A 22,818-nucleotide genomic window follows, 5' to 3' on the forward strand; every position below is an offset into this window, starting at 1 on the left:
TGATTGAATTGAATTGAATTGATAAAAAATGAAACTGAATTGAATTGAATTATCTCATTCTGTCATGGAAGTGACTACTGCGCCGCCACAGTGTGAGAGTGAATAGAATTTGTGCTTCCATTCAACTGTAAAGGACGCGGAGGATGTCAAGTGGCGGGGGTTGGAGGGTTACCCTCACGGGTCAAGTTGGTCCTCGGGCGGTGCTCAGCGCTCCTGGAGAGAAAAATGCAGGTTATGGAAGGATTTGATCGCAGCTATTCAGGACGAGAACAGCGTGCCGTTGTTGGGGGAATATCTCCTGTGCACTATTATTTTGAGGCTATAAAACACTACACGACTGGTGGTGTTGTGTCTGCCTCTTTATGAAGTGTACTTCGCGAGTCATGTATCTATGTGTCTTAAAGGTTCCATCCAAACCGTGGTAGGATTCTTTGAAGCTCCTGTTGTTTTGTGGCACATGCAATTCCCCTATTTCCTGTGCCATTGAATTAGACGCATGGTGCAACAAGATTAGCAAAATGTTTGAAAAAAAAAGGCCAAAGATTGTTTTATGGTAATTTTTTTAACCAATGCGACATGCTACCATTTTTAGTATATTTGGCTGCTGAATAATGTTCATTAATTTTTCCAAAGATGTTGCATTCGTTCAAAGTTGTAATATTTTTTTTTTCTGGACACCATGTTAATATCAAATGAAGACTAATGAAAACTTATATAAGTGTACATAAGTATATTGTGTTTGCCTGGTAAGTGTGTACCATTTGTAGTGTAGGTATACGATTAAGTGTTTTCCGTGCACTTTCTCAATAGCCCCTGCAGTCGAATGGCGGCTGATGCATTAAGCGCCGTTCTAATCCAAGGGTTTTAATGAAGGCGTTTTTCCGTCTTTGTCATTGCTAGATACCAATGTTTTTTTAACACACCACAGTGTATGTGGATGTCCAAAAAGGAAGAAAAGAGCAGTATTTTAACACTCGCCCTTGATCCTCTTACGACGTTTTTTTTTTATCTTCTTTTTTTCTTTCTTCCTCTCCCCGCTGGGGAGAATATGAGTCGCACGCGGATGAGCCAACTCCAGCGGGTAGAGCCACACCAGGATTCAGGCTACTCTCCAGGGGCGAAACTCGCTCGTTTCCCACGGCTCCCTGTCGATTTGACAACACAAACACGCCATTATGCATGCGCACAAAAGCGCACTTTTTTTTTCTTCCTTCTCCTCCAATTCGTAAGGAATACCCGATCAATTGAAGGGAACGCAGGTTAAGGTTTAATCACAGTTATTCGCAAAACTCGGGTTTCTTTCCCCAAATCCTCCCAAACCGGCTGCAGGACTTTGCCCGCGAAACTACCTTGGGAGTATACGGGGTGAAGCATTTGCTGTGAAGTATGTCCTTGCTGTGTAATTTACAACGAAGGATGTGGAGTTCTCGTCATTTCGACATTTCGTTTCGTCGTTTTCATGCTCTCAGTGTTTCGAGGAATAGCATAACGACGATGGATTTCAACTTGTTTTAAGGCGCCCAGCCTGCTATTAGTTTTTAAAGCCTGCAGGAACGGACGGAAATACCACGGAGTTCACTACCATTTTCTTACGTATCCGCCAAGAGTTTATAGCTCGAGAGTAAAATGGGAGGGGTAACTGGATGTACTTCGGTTTCCGACAAGCATCTGGATTTTGGGACGATTCAACTTGTACGTCAGTGAACGAGGATGAGGCGCGAACGCTTTTGCACGAGACGGTGGAAAGATGCCTAAAACAGGTGGGTATATTGAGACAGGGAGACCCATCCTGCATTGTGACCTAGTTACGCCGAGACTAAACATGGTTCTACTCTACATGTATGGAGAAAGTCGTTAATGCATTACCAGGGAAGTCACCTCCCTGACATTACTATGGCCATTATAGCTTTCACCCCACATTACTGGCCTTTCTGTCAACATACGTGCAAAGTACTGATACATACATTTGTAGATTAGACCTGCAGTTGTATCATGTACAAACATGGTTCTCTCGATTTTGTCTCGAAACAGTCAGTTGAAGTTGCGCCTGTGTCGAAGAATGCATGGGAATATATTGATGGGATGAATTTGTTACACACGTCTACTTGTGTCACAAAGAAATGATCCCCTTTCCCAACGAGGAATTTTGTTCGACAATGACTGTCACTTTCTATTTTACCTCTGCGTGCCTCCTCAGTTACCTGTCTTTAGGTCTGTGTGTAAAATTTGTGCACATTTGATTCATTGGCACTGAAATGGTTAATATCGTCTGCTGAAATCGATGTATGGGAGGTTTCCAAACTTTCTTATGAGCAGCAGACAAATAGACTAATTTAAAAGGAATGATTAGTTTAGATTAATGGTGAGCTCTAGGGTCGTTACCGCGAGAATATAATAATTCATCTTCTGCTTTCAATTGGGTGGAGAAAGCCCCAAATAGTTGACCTCATTAAAAGGGCGCTCTTTACATAATTGTCTTCCTCGGATAGTGACCTACGTAATTGTTAGCTGATGAAACTCCTGTAGTATGTCCTATAATGTTGAGACCAGCTTGATATATATATCAAGCTGGTCTCAACCGATAACGTTTCGTAATCCCTCGTAAATCTCTGTTACTCTCAGCGATTAAAACGGCCATATTTTCGAAACTGAAGTCTAGGTCCCCACAGTGTTAGGGAGTTCTCTCTCTGTGCATGAAAATGAGCTAGGAACTGGGTGTGTCAAGATGACAGTATACAGTATAGTGCAGAAGGCTTCTCCTCAGATCCTGATACCAGCTGTCATGGGGGGGGGGGGGGGGGGGGAGGGTGATGTTGCACCGCCACAGGACTGAATGATGAGAATGCCACGCCACGCCACTCGTTTCTTATACTCATTTGCTCGTTTACAGCTAGATTTGCACATAGGCAAGTATCATCCGAGGACACTGTCTTGTTGTAATGTTCCTGGCTCCGTGTAGTCCAAAGTCAAAGACGGTTTTTGAAGCACATAATTATTACATCTAGTTCTCTCGTATATGGTGATGGCTTATAGACTTAGATCGCTCCCCACCCCCTATCTTCTTATTTCAAATCACAATCATTACGGTGATTATTTTTGCAAAGCTTCAACCTCCGAACTAAACAAAGAAAAAAAGCAAATAGATAAAACAGTTGAAGTAAGATTTAAACTGAATAAATGAAAAAAAAAATGAATGAAATTCAATCATAGAAGAAATTATGTGAAATACTGTATGATGGAATGAAGTTATGAAATCACTCTGGTACAAGACATGTGCATATTTTATAATCTCCCGCGGTCAGTTAAACAGACTGTCTCCAGGCTTGATGATCCACAATGACATACAAGGTACGCCTTGTCATTGGTGGAAAGTCAAATCGCCACCATCGGACTCCAAATAAGTACTCGATGTGGCAGATATGCCGGCGTCTCTATGATATAGAGATAGAAATTGGCCTCTCGAAAGACAAGTAACAATCGTCCTGAATCCTGTATGAACCTTCCATATACTACCACCCCACATTTCTTTCTTTTTTTTTAGATGACGAATAAACATGACGAATGTAAGCTTTAGGGTTCCATGAATATACAACTTCTAGAAAGAAAATCATCGTCGAAAGTAGAATCAAATTCCTGCCAAAGTATACTTAGGACAGGAAATGTGCCCAGTGCAAATGACGATTGTTCCTTGTTGGAGGCTGAACAGGACAGATAATGTCTAGTGTGTGATTAGAAGACAGGTAATAAGTTTTCATTTTCATATAAGCAATGTTCTATAAGTAAAAAGCAAAGTCCATACAAGTCTGTGATACATAATTTGCTATGCGACACCAGTGACAAAGGAATACCTGGTAGACTATACCGGAAATGGTTGTCATTGCAACTCCTCCCTTAGCTTCCGAGGACTCTTGATATAGGACAACGAGCTTCGACATAACGTAAGCCTACGTCTCACATGTGGGACTTTACCTACTCTATGATGATGTCGAATGCGACTGTGGTCTGAGGAGCCAAATGTTGCTTTTGGGTCGCTAGAACACCTTGCTATCTTGTCATCCTGGCGTCCAGTTCACACGGCACAATCATGGAGCTGCTATCTGCTATATACTGTAATAGCTCCGTGGTACAATCTTTCAGTTGATGGCCCTTCTCCAACATCATGATGATGAGAAACGTTTTCGATACGCTGGGAAGTGCCAGTGGGGGAAAAACCAAAAAATTGGCCGCTGGCGGAGATACGCTGCTGACACTCCTTGAAGAGGATGTGCTTGAAGGTAAAGCCGACAGCCGGAATTTTTGGACTGGTAGTAAGGTTAGGCTCTTGGAGCTGTTGAGTCCAAGGACTCATCGATGACGTCCACGGCTTGAATAGTTCCCAGACCCGGGCCAATGCACGTCCAGATGTTGAGTGGCATACGGCCAGACTTTTCGGATTGAATCGGCACGGTTTCCTGAGGAAGTTGTTCCTGGCAACCACCAAGGCCCTTCGTCTTGCGATGCAACCGATGCTACTTGTGATTCTGTTCTGCTAATGCGTTAAATACACTTCGTTTGTGCTACAGAGGACCACCATTTATTCCCCTCGCTTTCCACTCGAAAGGGATCAGACGGACTTCCAAGGTTGACCCCTTCTTTGGCCGAGATGCGTATAGTACTTACAGCAAGGTTCTTTTGATGGCACCTACCCTCCAATCGTAAGAGTGGGACCTTTTTAACGTTTTGGATTTATGTGCGCGTTGTTTTACCTGAACTTGATGAACAGTTTTGCTGTTGATAACCGTTGCCAACTGCGGTTGAAAATCAACGTTCAATGGTAACCCATCCCATGGAGCTCCCTGCCCATCCCGACGATTCGATGACTCTGCTGCTGATACAGCGCACGGAGGCCGAGATGCACAACGGTACTGTCGGCTGTGTGCATTTAGTTCTCTTGTAGGATAACGAAATACCTTTCATACACGTAGGTCTTAATGTACGATTCTGCGAAGGTCGTAGCATTGCTTATAAATTCCATTTGCATCAATACATTTTTTTTTTCTGTGCTCGGAACTGCAACGTACTTACAAGTCTTCCCTGATAGTGGAGAGCATATTATTTTTGTATGGCAATGATAACCATCTTCCAACTTTAAATACGAAAGAAACACTGCATGCCAAACATTCTGGGATTTTTTTTTCAGTAGGACAGGTGATTGCTATTATAATGCATGTTATAATGTATCATTTGTAGTGACTGGAGTTTGTGCAAGTCGCACGTATTACGAATGCAACAACCTGCTGTCATGTGAGGGGGGCTGTTCAATTGTGCTCTGAGATTATCTTTCGAGATCCTGATATTTTATTTGATAATGCTTTTAACACGTGCACTATTGTATCGTTAATATGAGATAGTAATCATTGTTATTATTATTATTATTATTATTATTATTATTATTATTATTATTACTCATACTACTACAGCTGTACTACTACTGTTACTACTACTACTACTACTACTACTTACTTACTTACTTACTTTTGTGGTACCCCTCTGGAGTTTTTGAATTCTTAAAGCATTAGTTCGTATGATTTATTTCTGACTGGAACCATGACCATTCCCACGAGCTCGGCACAGCCTGACCGGACCGGGGAAAATCCCTCGTGAATTCAGACTTTGCGTCAGTGTAGACACCTCATTGCCATGTGTGGTCAGTCATCATTACAGTTGTCAGATGTACTTGATCACTACTCTAATGGTCACCAGTTCCGGAATCGTCTCAAGGTATAGTCTCTAATGACTGATAATGATGTACAACTTGACCAGGTGTCCAGTCATCTCTTTCTTTTTTTTTTTTTTTGGGGGGGGGGAGGGGGGTTGATAGGTGTTCGTATTTTTCCTTGTGTTCCTCACATTATCAATTTTAATTTCACTCGTCTCTGTCTGTGTGTGAGCACACTTTGATCGTATTTCAAATCCTGGATTGAAAGGGAATAGATCCTGGATTGAAAGGGAATAGAAAAATAACGATCAGAAGCCATGCGATACATTCTTTTCCGTGAAAAGATACCTTCATCCAAATATTTCCCATTTTAGGTATGCCTGTTTTGTGGTGTTGGTTATGATAGGACGGTCCGGTCTACGATGGCATGCTAAGTTTCAATAAGTCACCGACAAGGAGTGCATATTGAAGCATAGAGTGATAGACACTGCAGTAATAACATAAAAAAGTGCTTTAGTATGATATGGTGAGGAAATTGATGGAAATTAATTTCGCCTTACAAGAAGGAGAAATTATCACGTCCATTCAGAAAGAAAGATTCTTTGACCCACCTTAAAGGACCAAGCACAAGGGGTCGTAATATTGTAATGAGATAAATGCCCTGGCCATCCAAGCATATCTGGCGCGCCGGGCATAGCTCGGCACTCCCGGACGCGGCGAAACATGTGCGTCGTGTTCGCGGGCAAGCAATTAAACAGCAATCTCGGGTCAATCAAGAGTAGCTCCGACGATAATTACCGAGTTCGCATGCCAGGCGATGAGTCTGGATGTCTTTTGGCTTTCGTTAGTCTGATTTTCTCTTTCTTCCTTTCTTTCTTTTCCTTCTTTCGTCCCTTCTTCCTTTCTTCCCTCCATCTTCTGTCTTTCCGTCCTACTCACTGTGCCTGTATGTGTGTTTGTCTTGTCTTGTATTGTGTCTGCCTGCTTCTTGTCTCGATCTCTCCACCGATTATTGGATGGTCATATCATGCAGTGCAGTAGTGTTTACATTTTCCGTAAAGCAAACGCGGACCTGAAATAGAGTCTGATTGTCAGCGACGGCGCAGCATGTAGGTTCCCGTTCAATTGTGGAGGAGCGGGAGGGGGGGGGGGGGGAGGGGGGAGGGAGGAGAAGGCGCATCTGATATGATTATCCCTAGTTCTTTGATTTGATGACAGTGGACATCACTCACCTTCCCTTGTTAACCCCTTCTGTGTATGACAGGGACTTTGGATAGTGTATAGAACACTATGGGGTTTTCTGTGCTAATCGGCACTCAAGGAACACAAGAGGGTTTAACACAACTAGCAAAGTATCTATATCATGGTGCATGGGACAGCCATGGAAATTCTTTCCTATTTGAGGTGAGGATTTTAACGATGGCGAATGTCTACCCTACTTACGTGGGAATGACGTCGATTTTTTTTTCTCTCTCTCGATGTGAATGAACGTCTAGCTGTGACCATTATGATTGTTCCCATTTACGAGGAGTATAGGTTTGCCTACTTTATAGTTGAATTACTCATGATATTTGCTCTTAATTTGAGAGGAATAATTGCCCTATATTAAATCATTTACAATATATTTATTGTCCTCGTTTTGAGAGGCGTATTTCGCTTACATTTAAATCATTTGCAGGTCGTTGGCCGTAATTGTTTCACGACATCTCGTTCCATTTTCGACAATGTGAATGTTGGGGAAACCACAATCTGTGAACGGTGACGTCCGCGGTTATTTCAGCGCGAGTTGCGCCCGTAGCTTTGCCACAATGTAGGACCTATAATATGTACATGTTGCAATGATTTTGAACTCAGTCCAGACAACATCACTCCGCACGACATCCGATTTCGATTAGTGGCGTCAACTTGTTATTGAGTAGGGTCTTCTTTTTTTATACCGTTTGCCAACTCTTGTTAGTGGCCTACGGTGAGCGGCAGGGGCGGGGGTCGGGATATTAAGACCTTGCTGACCACACTCGATCTCGACATCATTTTACCAATAATTATACGTTAATGGTATCCGTTTACTCAGTTTTGGTTTTATGCCTCCAAGTCCAATGTGCATGATGAGCGACTAGTGTGGCCCTTGCTATCAATGCTGCTCTTCGTAATGCACTGTCAAGCGATGTACTTCATCGAGCTGAATACAAGAATTTTGATGACAATCTGACATATATACTTGGTCGCCACCACTGTGTCAGTACAGTCGTTCGGTTTAATTTCCCTCAGAAGTGTTATGTGCAGACACATAAAAATACAAGTACATAATGTACGTCTATACTGCTATGGTTAGATAGCTATAGGGTACTCTGTGAGCTATGGCTGCCATGTGTCAACATCTTTCGTATACCATGGATCTATACGGTGCTCTGCTCCATATGCTAGGGACAATTTTTCCTGCAAAAAACTGCAGTGATATTGCGGCTCCAAGAGGGTTGAGGCACACTGCTCACTGCTTCGCTCCAGCTTAGGGGTTAAACTAAAACCTCTCTCATCAACGCTTTTCCTCCCTTTGTTTGTTCGTCTTTCCGTCCCAGTCAAGCCAAAAATAATGTTAAATAGTCGTGAAAGTGCAGGCAGACTGCGATGGCGGGCATGCAGGCGGTCGACCGTCGGACCTGGTTGTCTTCACCGAGCACGTGTTAAAATTTGCGTCTTTCCTGCCGACTGAGTCCAACAAGATCATCTCCTGAAAAAAAAAAATGCGACAATGATTACTCCTTGAGGAGCGTGCCTCTTCAGAAGGAGATGGAGATGGAGAGGGAGAGAGAGGGAAAGAGAGAGAGAGAGGGGGGGGGGGGGAGGAGGGGAGAGATGAACGCAGTTTCTACAGTCCCATGTGGATCGAGACGTATGTACGGTAACTTTCAGATAGCATAATCAATGAGCGTTACCATCGTTCGAAGCGACCTTTTAATGTTTTCAGGGCCTTCCTGTTGAGACTTACCTTGAACTTTAAAAAATTATGATAACGCAGGACTTGCTCACGGGAATAGAAAGAGAAGGGGTAGCAGTCATACAAGTCTCATGGGGTATGATTATGTGAAATCGGTTTTCAGCGCCAATTTGGAGAAACTCAAATATCATGCTTATGCTGCTGAAGATGTTAGAGCACAAGCAGCGAAAGCTACAATGATGAAAACGGTGACGACAGTGAGAATTGGGATTCAAATGGGTAATAATAGAGAAAGAACTGCTTTATTCCATGATCTTTACCATTATCAAAGTGATGATTGTTCACACTTACAGAAAAGCCAGAATCTCCTGTGTATTCGGGATAAGCGTATTCGCGTGTAACCTTTGATCATCGTAATGCAGCGGTAATCATCTGTGCTTCAAAATAACAATGAATTAGCGCCTATCCAAAATTTTGCCACTTTGCCTTTACCGTACCCCGTACTCCTCTACCGGGGCACCGTTTCATGAAAGCTGTCGGCCGCAACAAGTTTTCAGTCTCTGACTGTCACCATAGTGACAGTCAGTGGCTAGAGTTTCTCAGCCAGTCAAAACCAATGATTTTACTGACATTGTCAGACACTGACATCTTGTCAGGACTGACAACTTCCGTGAAACGGCATGCCCAGACGCTTTCAAAATGTTATCGAGATCGTCACGTATTACTGTTGACCCAGTTTACCGTGTAAATTTTGCTGGGCTGTGAGCTATGACAGCCTTGAAGCGAAAGGAGATGATGATGATGATGATGTCATTGATGACTGTGACGACGGAAAAAACATACAGATAATGTTCTTACACAAGGGGTCGAAATGATATCGAAGTAGTTCAGCCCTGAGACGGAGTCTAGAAACATAATATATCCAAAATACACTTCAGTCCTTGAGGCAAGAACATTCTGTGTATTCCCTATTATCTGTGATATGGGAAAGACGCATACATATAATATGCAGTGCACTCCCGTTAGTGAACACGGTTATAACCAAATTCTGGTTAAAAACGAAGTAAATATTCAGGCCCCAACATTATCCGCTAAAAATCTTTCATTATTCATTTGTTTGGTTATAACGAAATTTCGATATAACGAAAGGAAACTGCTAGTCCCGAGGATTTTGTTATAATGGGAGTCGAATGTATATTCGTTTATCAAAGAACGCACACCGTACTTTCAGCTGGCACCTACTGTATCTATAGCATCAATTCCGCAGCAGTGCGTACCCAAATTTCATGCACTGCTTCCCTTTTTATCACATTTCCGTATGTGATATCAGAAATCATCTTCAGCCGTTCAGTTTTGTCGATGTGATGTGTAGACGTAAATTAAATTCATCAAATGCCCTACTACTACTACTATTATCATTTTTACATTGTGGTATCGTTAACACATTTTTGCGCACGAAAATGATCTTTCATTACAAAGCATGAAAAGGGTTTCACGGTCACCTTAATGACGCGTACGTGTATTTATAAGCGTATTATGATTCATAATTTACGTATACGTGTATTTATTTATCGTTTATTCATATACTTTTTTTTGGGGGGGGGGGGACGAATTTTTCTTTTTCATGCGTGTGATATTGCGGGAAGGAGAAGAGGGAAACAGCTTGTATGGAGAAACAGATGCTATTGCCATTCCAGCCATGTTTAGAACGGAGCAGATAACTTCCTCTTGACAGCGTCAGCCAACAGGCTGAACTGTGATGGCCCTTTCGTTCCCGCTATCAGTCACCGACCCAAGAATGATAGGAACGCGCTGCGTGGGGGTATGCAGTTCCTCCCCTCCCCCTCTTCCGGCGGTCATTCAGATGCGTCCAGTCCACTACGGCTCTGACCAATACAGCTCGTAGTGTTTCAGATGTGACTGAGGCAGATACCATTCACATATTATATATGTAAAGTTATCATTTTTTTCTCCTTGATGTACGCTTTTGACGGACTTCGAAATAAAAAGAAAAAGAAAAGATGAATATGTTTGTGTCTATATACGTGTACCGCTGTATGTCTGTATACATAATATTCCATTAAGCACAAGCCCGTGTTGATAAGATTGTAAATCTGTCAGATTTGTTGGCACGGCTTTCGAGTTTCAAGTCGCTAAACTCTTCTTTAATTCCCCCGCCCCTTTTCGTTAAAACAACTACACTGTATACTCTGTCGAGGCGAGAAGGCGAGGACATCGGTGGTGTACTTAATTTGATTAATTCAGTCCTTTCGAGACAGAGGATACCGCTGGCAAGCTCCCCTGCCAAGCGGATATGTGGTGATGAATATCCCCCATCGTGGGTACCATCATGGTTAGCTCGGCTCGACGTACTTGACCAGCGGTCAAACACAACGCGGGGAGAACTGCGCGTCTGAACGGCGCGTGGCTGGCGCGCGTGCCAGGGCGGCACCGCCTGTGTGTGTGTGTGTGTGTGTGTGTGTGTGTGTGTGTGTGTGTGTGTGTGTGTGTGTGTGTGCGTGTGTGTGTGTGTTTTCGTGTGTGTTTGTTTGTCCGTGTGCCAAGTCGGCATCTGCGGCTCGACGAAAACGCGTGTCACGCGTCAATGAAACAGCAGTAAGTTTGATGAAGTTGAACCAGTTAAAAAAAAAGAAAAAGAAATTTGCCTTGCTTCCCTGGAAGAGGGCCATTTTGGGAAATCTCTCCCCCTCTCTTTCTGTGCACTGTGGCGAGTAGAAAGGAGCGGTACAGACATTGTGAATGATGCGGAAAATTGACTGAAAAAAAATAGGAGGATGGGGGAGGGATAGAAAGAGAGAAACAAAAGGCATAAGGGTAAGCACAATACCCTCATCAACTAGTAATGGATATTACTTCTTATAAAAGCTCATGTCTCATTTACAGCAGACACACCTGAACCTCGTCGGACAAATTTTATTCGTACCTATGTTAAGACTGGTATTGCTATCGATCAGACTCGTCGATTGAGGCTCACGCTTGATTACTGCGAATAGCGTTTAATCGCGATGTTGTATCTTTCTAGCCCCCAGGATGCCATGACCCTAGCCCGTTTTATCCAATCTGATATGCATTGTTTAGTTATCATAAACGTTTTGTCTCATTTCTCCTCAGACGTGTTCGAATCGAACGAGAAGCTGGACTCTTCTCCCTCTGCCTACGTCAACACGACACTGGTCAGCAACGCCTCCTCTCTCGGCGGCCACGAACCCGCGCCCGCGCATGCGCAGAGTCTGATCGCGCGTTCCAATGATGACGTCAACGGTGACGTGACGGTAACGGTCGGCGGCGGAGAAGCAGGAGGTGACGCGGGAAGGGAGCCGGCGGGCGACGAGGATATCACTGTTATCGAACCTACCACAGGTGATTGAAGAATGTCATCCTGTACCGAAATCGTGAAAATTGTTCAGTATCGTTATCGTTATTTTCCCCTTTCGTATCCCATGTTTTGTGGCGGTTTCCGTGTTTCATTTGTCTGATCCACAAGCAAGAACTAAAGATTAAAAACAAAGTAACAAACAAAGTCACCCCTAGTGAAGAAATAGGAAAATACGGATTAGCAGAACACACTTTGATTAGAGAGTCGCAGCTGACTAAAAGACAAGGCGATCAATATTAAATCTATAAGCTACTAACATAACAAATATACGTCTGAGTGTATCTGATATCCTTACCTTTACGAGCTGTATATTTTTTACAATTATTTTTTCTTTCCTCAAGAGGGTATATTGTTCCAAACAGTTTTATCAGCGTGCTGATGTACACATATTGACGTAACGAAAAGTGTTTAATGTTGAAGAGATGACATTAATATGTTTTGAGTGATGACAGGATATTGGGATAATGTTACCCATTAGATAACATTCGTAAACTAATTCTAGCACTTTTAATTCCGCAGTGTTATTTCCTTGACAAGATAATAGCAAAGGACATTTTTATTAGTCTGAGAAACTCATGTCAAAAGTTTCGAGATTGCATTGCTGGTGATTTCTCACCAGCCCAAAAAGCGTTGAAATCCGGAGTGGGACAGTTTTCATAAGTCGTCTCTAGAATGTTTGCCAAACCAAATATGTAGCAAACATGTACATGGCAGTGTTGGCCAAAACACGTTTCCAGACAAGGAAGTTAAGAAATTTGTTCCTGCTGTCATAACAATAATGATCACGTTTGTTACTTGGTGGCGGAAATTCAGTGAAAGCAGGAAGAAAAAAAAGACAACCCTCAACATGGCTGCTGCATAGTTATAATTTCTAACGATTCAAAACGACAAGATTTTGTTCGGGGCAAAATTTAGAGATTCGGTGTGGGGACTCGATGTGTTGAGCCACGGGTCAAAGTTGTGTGCTTTGCGATCACACTAAACAGTTTACGCTCAGACTAGAAGAGTCGACAATCTGATCAGATGCCAATAGTTATTCTTTGGTTTTGTTGATGACATTGTTTATGTCGGTGCAATGAAGGCTGTAGAAAAAACATACATGGCTCACCCTCAGCAAAACCAGAAAATGGTTGCAAGTGTGCATCATGATTGTAGCGCATCAGTGTTAAAGAGACAGGGCATTACTTGTTGTTACTTTGTAGTTTCTCTCGCCGGAGTTTGGTTATGGTGACGAAATTTCGTGTCCATGTGATCTGGCTTTGTGATTTGTCCTGAAATTGCTAAACTCTCATACATTCATTTCAACCAGCAAAACGAGACGTTATGATTGATAAAAATGGTCTTATTCTCGCGGAGTTCGTCTTTTTTCTGAGCACTGCTTTTTTCAAAGGGTCCTTTCATCAAATATCTTATTCTTTCACTGCCATGCACATTATGTACACATTAATGATGGATGGGAACAGATATTATTGATGAACAACGTCTTCTACCCCATGATAAGCTCCCGGCAGGGTTTAAACTCTCATTCTCCCATATGAAAGCCCAGATACTTAGCAACAATGCAACATCGCCCCACAAGATTAGACTTTGACAATTTGCTTCAGATTGTACTTAATGAAAGAATCTCAACTCGGAGTTTATCTTTGACGAGAGCAAAATATCAGATACTTAGGTTAGCATTATTGTTGTACGAAGCGATTTCCTTGACTAAACTTTGCCGTCGTGCAATGAGTTATGTTTTTTTCATACGACTGTGCAAGGAAACCAATTGGATTTTTGTCAGCTCATTTCCCATCACCTATCAGTATGCTTTCAACGAGCTTTCTTGAGCTAATATTGATGTTGCTCTCATGTTTCGTTCTCATGAGCGAGAAGATACATTTATAATGAGCAAGCTTGTTTCCGTCTGTGGATATTTTGATTAAGAAAGACGAGCAGGTCATTGTGACATGGCCCTTCTCGTTCTGCCGCCATGTTGTCGGTACGAGTATTGCTTCCTTCTTCACTACGTGTGACGAACTACAAAAAGTACAATTTGGCTGTTAAAGATCAGACAAGCTGTCTTTTGTAAATGGAACGTGTTTATATCCTACATTCTTATCAGGTATCTCCTTTCTACCAATCATTTCTGAGAGTACAATGTAACGACAACGGGGAAGAATGTGGAAAAGAGCCAAAAGAATTCATGTAGGCAAATTATGTAAGGCAAATTTTAGGTTCACGATCCCAGCCAACACGGCACTGTATTGCTGTGTTGTGACTGTTGCGAGCATCCATAACGGCGCTCCATCTATTAGGATCTAACGGGGGTACCTGTAGACTGATAGTTTGTGCAGGCATGTTGGGTAGCTTGGTACCTGCAAATGAATGCACAACACGCACATTTTGGAGGAAGGGGGCGTAGATGGGGTGAAAATGATACGTTTACATTGACAGTTGACATGTCAAGCGTTTTTTTTTTAGCATTTACAGTAACGCTTGACGCTTGACGCTAATGAAGATAGAGAGGAAGAGAAGGAGAGGGAGAGAGAGCAAGAGAGGGAGAGCGAGAGAGGGAGAGAGGAACAGAGCAAGAGAAAGTGAGCGTTGCAAAGCGTGAATATAATCATACCCTCTGTAGGAAAGCTACCGTTGATGTCTGAATCGAAAGTAACCCGTTATATAACCCCGACATCTTTTTCCCCCTCCTTCCCCCTCAGAAACCAAACTTCTGGAGCCGAAGGAGAATGGGGACACCGTCGTGGAGAAGGCATTGACGAGGAAGGGGTTTCCCCCGCCCTTCCCCATCGGCTACATGGACGAGAACCTGCACAAGGGCAACTGGGGTCACAAGATGGAGTTTATGTGCGCCATCTTCTGCGTGGTGTTCAACATCGACAACTTCGTGCGGTTCTCGTATCGCATGTGCGAGAACGGAGGAGGTACGAGAGAAGGTCTCGCATGTTGTTACAATATGTACATCTCATTTCATCCGAAAAAAAACCCCAAACAAACACAATAGAATCAAAATGTTTATGAGGCTCTTAGAGCTTGTATTTGGGAATTAGATAAAAACAAAACAAACCAAACCCAAATAAAAGTCGAAGAGAAAAAGTACACAACCCAACAAAATGAAAACAAAGCAAACAAACCCAAAACTAACCCAACAACACCAACTTGGAAAAAAAATACAACAACAACAACCAAGATCCAATTGACACATTTCACTAATTGCAGCAATGATCATGTTGCAGGTGATACTCGAACTTTCTTGTAACGAGCCGTATTGCACAATAATAACATCAATTATTAAGCTATAACCATACACTTTAATTTGTGGAAAACAGGGGAATTTTTGCAACAGCGTGTTGGGGATGAGAGCAAAAATGACAAACACTTTGCACTCTATTGAGGAAGTCGAGGATGTCTGTTTGTTTATGTTTTTATGTAAGCAAACCATTTGGAGGTGTCTAATTCATCTCAGCCTGTAACCTTTGACCAGTTCTTCCTGGTTGCAAAAAAAAAAGGGAGAAAAAGTTTGCTGTCATCCTGAAAGTGCTGATATATTGTTTTTGGTCTCGTGTGTGACGAAAGTAATATGCATTGATTAGTGTTTTTATTGGCAGTAGTTCAAAAAACGTGAGCGACATATTGTCGTTGTGTGTAATCTGATTTTAATGACACTAAGATGTGTTATCAGGATTTTTATTAAGTGGAAGATGGGCAATTAATGGTCCTAAAATGTCAGGTATTTTGACAACTCTCGGGCTGCGAACGTGCAGATCTGAAATACCGGCGTAGGCAGTAGATGAATGTTCTTATGTGATTTGACTTCTTAACTGACTCACTGCTAAAGGGAGCAAACTATGTACACTGATGTGCTAAGATTGGCATCATTCGCAATTACAAGAAGTACAATATACCTGATGCTATTCATATTTCCCGATTCTGAAGAGCTAAAAGATGAAAAAAGTAAACTTGTTTTAGGACCCTCTGCAATAGTAAATTTTGAATGCTTTTGCACAGTTAACCCTAAAAGGGCCGAGGGGGGGTTGAATCAACCCTCCCTCTCAAAATTTTTCGCGACTATTTCGCCGCGCTAAATTTTTTGACCGCGCCGTTCGCCGACTTTTAACTTTCAAGTCTCACACATCTTTTGACACCATTTTCACGAAAATCGCGCATACCATTACGACGCTGTACGACCTTTTTATACGTGCTTGTCAGACCGAAAATGGCTCAAAAACGTGATTTTGTGTATAAAGTCTATGCAAATGGAGTTTTTTCACCTTATTCATAAAGATATGATTATTTTCACTTTCATAGGCTGAAATCAATTATTTTCAGAGTGATTATGCTTGAAATAGGTTCTGTCATAAATTTTGCAAAAAAAATTATAAAACAAAAGGTCGAAAAACAAAGAAATATGTAAGAAATTCATAAAACAATAAAATACATGAGAAATTAGTTTTGATACCAGATTTTTTTTTCAAGTAAATTGTTAGGAATGCTACAAGGAATAATGTCACCAAAAATTAGGATGCCATTAGCTTTATTTTCTGAATTAGAGCAAAATTTATGATTTCATGCATATTAATTGATATAAAATATAGAAAATGAAAAATTCAATTTTTTCTTTTATAGTTTGGTAGACTACGCGACAGGTAATGTATGTGCCAATTTTCAGTGCGATTGCGCGATCGACGGCCGAGATCTCGGGGGGGGGGGGGGTTGAATCAACCCTCCCCCGGCCACAGAACACCCCAAAAAGCCCGGCCTGGTTAGGGTTAAGCATTGAATTAGTCAATAAAAATAGCCCTTTTTTCTGTACATGTAGATCCTGGCATTTTGTGCGGAGGTTTTCTCGATATGGTTACGCCAAAGTATGAGCTCACACATAGCCAAAAACAAGTATAGGTACACACTCAACCACGCCATTTATGATGTATGAATATTTTGTATGAACACAGGTATGCTCTCGGTAAAGCGTGATACATGTATGCAAACAGTCACAGACGAAGTAATGTTTTTACAAATCAATGTGCTCGTCGAAAGGCTTGGGATATATCGTCGAACTGCTTGATCTAGTCTGTGAAGTATCCTGTCACAAAATGGTGTCATATTCTTGTACATGCCTGAACGTAGTATGAGACAGGAAACAGTTCTTGACGCTGCGCTGCTAGTCATTCCTGGATGAAGAATATTACTCTCCTGATGAATGCGCTGAAACACAAAAAGAGACTCGAGTTGATTCATATCTTGCAGACATATTATAGTAGTTACACTTTCTTTTTTTAAGGTCATCAAAACCACAAAGCGAATCTTCGTTCCATTTCTCTGGCATTCGGTTCAGTTCTATCCTATTTGCGAAGACAAAGCATTATTCTGAGAAGAAACAAGAACTGTTAAAAAACACATTTTAGACAAAAATATGTCGGGGCCTACTTGTCTGGCCATAGCGTCAAAATATCAAATCAGGATTGTTTACCCTTTATAATATGTAATAATGTAAAAACAACAACAATAATACAAAAAAACCCCCAAACAAACATTTATGGTAATCTGAATCGATTGCATGGAATGATTTGGTTTCAAAAGTACTTGTAGCAGCTCAAGTGTGCTATTGCATCATCACGTCACATTCGATATATGATAATTTCAGTTAGGTTATCACAACATACTCATACTGTTCTTGTTTATCTACACTGTGTGTGTATGTGTGTGTGTGTTAGGATCATACTAGTGTTGCACATATCACACATTTCATGAAAACTGATGAACTCTGTTCACAAAATTAGCCCGAACACAATATTGTATACAGATTACTTGTTATTCTGTAAACATTTGAACTCTGAACTTTGAACAGTGGTGTTCCTGATCCCGTACATGATAGCGCTCTTCCTGCTCATCCTACCCTTGGTGCTTGTGGAGATCTCTCTGGGACAGTTCAGCAGTTCGTCCTTTCTCACCTGCTGGAAGTTCTGCCCCTTACTCAAAGGTGAGACCCCCTTAAAGGCCTTAAAAGTCCTTCTTAAGAATTTAAAAGTCCACCTTAAGGTTTAAAAGTCCCCCTTAAGGGAAATTGAAACCCATATTATATGTTGATTGAGGGAATGCAGTCATATTAAAAAAACAGATCAGTGAAAGTTTGAGGAAAATCGAACAGTACTTTCAAAAGTATATTATAAAGTTTTAGAAGTTGTGATGCAGCCATCGCTTAATCAGAAGACTGCAACAGTGTGTGACGTCATGTACGGACAACGATATAAAGAAACTATGAAAAAGTCAACATATTTTGACATTTTTGTGGAATTCTCTTTGTATATTTTCTTTATATCGTTACACATGCGTGATGTCATGAATTGTACTCTCATCCAGCGATAGCAGCACTAAAACTGAAAATTCATCAGTTTTGAACGGATAGTCCGATTTTCCTCAAACTTTTCAGATGTGTTCAGGTGATATTGCTGCATTCACTCAAGTCACATTTATGTTTTGGTTTCTTTCCACTTTCACATACTCTCTCTCTCTCTCTCTCTCTCTCTCTCTCTCTCTCTCTGTCTGTCTCCCACTCCCCTCTCACACTGGGCGAAAGTCCGTTTCTTAAAGAATTATTTCATTATGAACTTATGCTCAGCCTGAAGAGACTTGAATCGGCAACGGCGATCCGATTTCGTTCACTTTTCGAACCACACCTAATCCAGGTGATTTAAACGGGTGTGTCCAATCGATCGTCGGAGCTGAAGCAAACACAGCTAAGGTGCAGTGTATAGTTTTTAACCAATGTATATGAAACATATAATATTGCCGCTGTTGCACCTTTTGACTAGTATATGAAGCTTGAACAGACATTCGAAAAGCTACGTTTTCTCCCCTCTATGTATAGTGTGTGCATTTTCATTTTCTTGATGATGGTGTATATTGTTTTGATTCACATGTATGATTCCTGCTTTTTTTGTCGACTTTGTAGGGCTCAGTCTCGGCATGCTGCTGCAGCTGTTTGGTTTCACCTTTCTGTCCGGTCCGATCTCCGGGCACAGCCTGTACTACATCTACAGCGTCTTCCTCCCGAGCCCTGTCCACCACATCGCCTACATGACCTGCGACAACGCCTGGAACACGCCCGCGTGTCATTTGCTGATGTCCCTCCAGGACGTCAACGGGACCTCAGCGAACGACTCCACCTCTTTATACGACATGACAGAGCCCAACACTGTTTATGATCTGGTCTCGGGCAACATGAACAACACTCCCCAGGAAGAATTCTACAGGTTCGTCACTAATAGATTACTTGAAAAAGAAATGAAACAAAAGCAAACAAGTAGAACGCACAGAAAACCCCCGACGACATCACTGAGCCCAACACATCAAAGTTTTAATATAGTTGGGATATCAAAATGTATTGAATAGACACCATCTGCATTCTGTTCGAAGTACTTGATCAGGCAAATTCTCATGTGTTCCGAACTGTTTTAAGTCTCGAAATGTCTGCGTGTCTGAGAGCGATTTCTTCCACTATTTTGAACTTGCACCGTATTTTGTTTAATTGTCAAACCAAAGAAAAGAATGCAATAGCGTCTAGTACTTTCTCAAGCTATGCCTCGTCGTTCCAAATGGAATATAGCCCAACCAAATACCTGGAAAGCAATGAAAATTTGCGGCATAGCTGCTAAGGGTGTGACTGTCCATTTTTCTTCATATATTTGCATGCTCTCGACATTCATTAGTCTTAAGTTTGGCATAAAACTTGTTTGATATGTGATTCCTGTGATATCTTAAATGAGTCATTTGTAAATCTGACCGCTGGCTGTTCGTTGACTTCACTTACATGTCAACTTGTCTTTTCTTTAACAAAATAAAACAACGACAACGACAACAACAACAACAACAACAACAACAACAACAACAACAACAACAACAACAACAATAACAACAACAACAGGTTTCACGTGAAGATGCAGGCAGATGGGACCAATGATCTGGGAGCACCGGTCACCCATCTCATGATTAGCCTGGCCATCGCCTGGGTGATCGCATTCCACATCATGCTCTTTGGCGTCAAGTCTTTTGGCAAGGTGAGACTCTTTCACCCTCCTCCTCCTCCTCCTTCCCACTCTTATCAAGTCCTCTCCCCAGAGAACACTTACCAATAGTCAACAAGGAATCAGAAATGGCCAAATGTGTCTGACCATGTGCAAAACACCATTATGATGTATTAACTGATGAATAAAGTAATTATGTGTCTTACTATCCCATTGTTGACAGTGACTTGCCACAAAGTATAATGAATGCCAGTCGAAAATTCACCATCTCAGCTGACCACGCGGACTCTCGAAATAACATCAATCTCGATACCTGATTCAGTAGCTATTATGAGAGCAGTAACTTTCTCTGGGAAGCGAGTGATTATCTCACTGACAGAACTGGCAGGCTTTTGAAACGCTGGAAGAAAGCTTTTGAAAATAAATTGGAATACCTCACGAACTCCCCGTCAAATTGAGTGAGTTAAGCCCAGGCCAATCGAAGCCCCTGATAGAAACAAGTGGATTGATCGTTTGAAATGCCTCATACAAGCTTTTTTTTTTTTAAAGATGAAAATTGTGATAGACAAGAGAATGTAACGTTTACAGCTGTGTAACACTCGTACATTTCCTTTGCCGACCATGTGGGGTAGCTGAACTTTCTGTTTTCAATAACAGTTGCAATCAAGCAGCTCGGGTTAGGGGCAAGTGATTAACTTGTCGGTCGGATCAGGAACTACGCCATCCCCCTACTCAGACAGGGGCACGCCTTCAACTGCTCACAAATATCTTATTTCACAAATAGACTAGGAATGAACTGTCATTCAGATTCACATATACACAAATGATGGCATACAATTAGCACTTAAGAGGTATCCAAACGAGCATACAGAGAAAAAAAAAACAGGGATGAAACATGGACAACTCCAGAAAGACGTATGTACTTTTGCGTATTTACGTGTATGATTATGCATTCGCTTAGGATTGCGCGTCGGCTGTACACACAAAGTATTCACACTATACTCTTCTTCTCACTTTCTTTTTTTACCATCTCATGACTTTCATGACTTTCATGTATTTTTTTTTCTTTTGCTTCATCATCTTCTTCTAGTACGGTGATGTTCTTGTATCTTCAGTCTGTTTGCTTTGATGTAAAGCGCCTTGAGCATTTAATCAAAGTGGAGAACGGCGCTATAGAAATTGTATGAATTATTATTATTATCTCTATCTCTCTGTCTGTCTCCCCTTTTTCTCACCGTCTCGTTCATTCACCTCCCTATCTTTCCCCTCCGCCATACCTTCACTCTATCCTTCCTCTCCTCCTTTCATTCTTCCTTTCTCTTTCTCTCTTTGTGTACATTTTCTCTCCCTTTCCCTATATTCTTATCTTCCCGTATTGCCTCCCTCCTTTCTATCTCTCTTCTATCTGCCTCCCTCCACTCTGTCTCTCTTCTTTCCATCTCTCTCTCTTCCCTTTCATCCCTCTTACTGTCTACTTCCCTCCCCCTCCCATCCCCCTCTCCCTCCCCTGTATCCTCCTTCCGTCCTTCTCTCCCTCCGTTCTCCTCCTCTCGCACCTGCTCCATCTGTCTATCTCACACTCTGTTCCCCATCTCTCCAGGTTGCCTACATCCTGGTGGGTTTCCACGTTCTCTTCCTCCTGGTATTCCTGATCCGAGGAGCCCTCCTTGACGGCGCCATGGACGGTATCAAGCTCCTCTTCTGGCCCCATGTGGAGAAGCTGTGTGAAGTGCAGGTACATAATACATCGCAATTTTCTTTACAGACTTATAACTTGAAAAATGGGCAAAGAAAGTCGGATTCCATTCGTGGAATCTCATTTTTTTGGCTCATTTTTCATTTATATGATATATCTTTCTAGTCAGTTTCCCCTTTGTTTGCGTTTATTAGAGTCATGCCTTGTTTACATAATTGCCAGCACCGTACAAAAGACGAGCACCAAATGTTTGTCGATTTGTTTTTTGTTTCTGATGTAGATTAAAGAAACGATAATGAAATTCTCTGGTTTTAAAAACTACACGAAATTTCATAATATCTAAACAGAATTTTTGTTCATTTCTTTGATTGATTGACTGATTGATTTATTGAATTTGATCGATTTATCGATCGATCGCTTGCGTGCTTGCTTGATTGGTTGGTTTGGTTGATTGATTGATTGATTGATTGATTGCTCGATCGCTCGCTCGATTGATTGATTGATTGATTGATTGATTGATTGATTGATTGATTGATTGATTGTTTGATTGATTGATTGATTGATTGGTTGGTTGATTGATTTCTTCTCCTGGATTTGCCCTCTTTAGGTGTGGTCTACGGCATTCTCTTGTGCTGTCTCCACTTTTGCTCCGATGTGCGGCATTCTCATGTCTCTTGGGAGCTACAACAAGTTTCACAACAACTGCTTCATGTGAGTTACAACGTATCTCCCTCTCTTTCTCTCATTTCTCTCACTTTTTCTCTCTCTTTCCAGCATTATTCTTTTCAGCAAATCTATGATGAAGTACTGTAAGTCCCCCCCCCATATTTGTTCAGTGAAAATGACACCATGCACGTTTCCTTTAACGTTGAGGACTCTTGTCTAGCAACATCTGGCAAGGATTGTGCACATTGCATCAACCCCTCCCCCCCCCTCCGAAAATAAAAGACATCATAAAAGGAAACATGAAAAACAGAGTCTGCAATATGTCCAGTTATGTGCACTTAAAATCTCTGTCAATAGCAATGTGAATACATAGATGAATTTTATTGATAAGTGTCACCATGCATG

The 22,818-nt window shown here is 41.7% G+C and overlaps 1 protein-coding gene across 2 annotated transcripts in view; it reads left to right on the plus strand.

The window, feature by feature from the left end:
* LOC139727957 (sodium- and chloride-dependent glycine transporter 1-like) overlaps positions 1 to 22,818 on the plus strand; it is an 89,872-nt gene that overhangs the window by 60,009 nt on the left and 7,045 nt on the right. For both annotated transcript variants that reach the window (XM_071638928.1, XM_071638929.1), the window contains exons 3-9: positions 11,766 to 12,014; positions 14,730 to 14,951; positions 17,876 to 18,007; positions 18,980 to 19,280; positions 19,952 to 20,084; positions 21,652 to 21,786; positions 22,355 to 22,458. In XM_071638928.1, the coding sequence (XP_071495029.1) occupies positions 11,766 to 12,014; positions 14,730 to 14,951; positions 17,876 to 18,007; positions 18,980 to 19,280; positions 19,952 to 20,084; positions 21,652 to 21,786; positions 22,355 to 22,458 (1,276 nt within the window). The remainder of the gene's footprint in view (positions 1 to 11,765; positions 12,015 to 14,729; positions 14,952 to 17,875; positions 18,008 to 18,979; positions 19,281 to 19,951; positions 20,085 to 21,651; positions 21,787 to 22,354; positions 22,459 to 22,818) is intronic.

Source organism: Diadema antillarum, unplaced genomic scaffold (assembly GCF_040938485.1).
Source record: "Diadema antillarum isolate AM-2024a unplaced genomic scaffold, OU_Dant_1.0 seq00000160_RagTag, whole genome shotgun sequence".
In the NCBI taxonomy this organism is placed as follows: Eukaryota; Metazoa; Echinodermata; class Echinoidea; order Diadematoida; family Diadematidae; genus Diadema; species Diadema antillarum.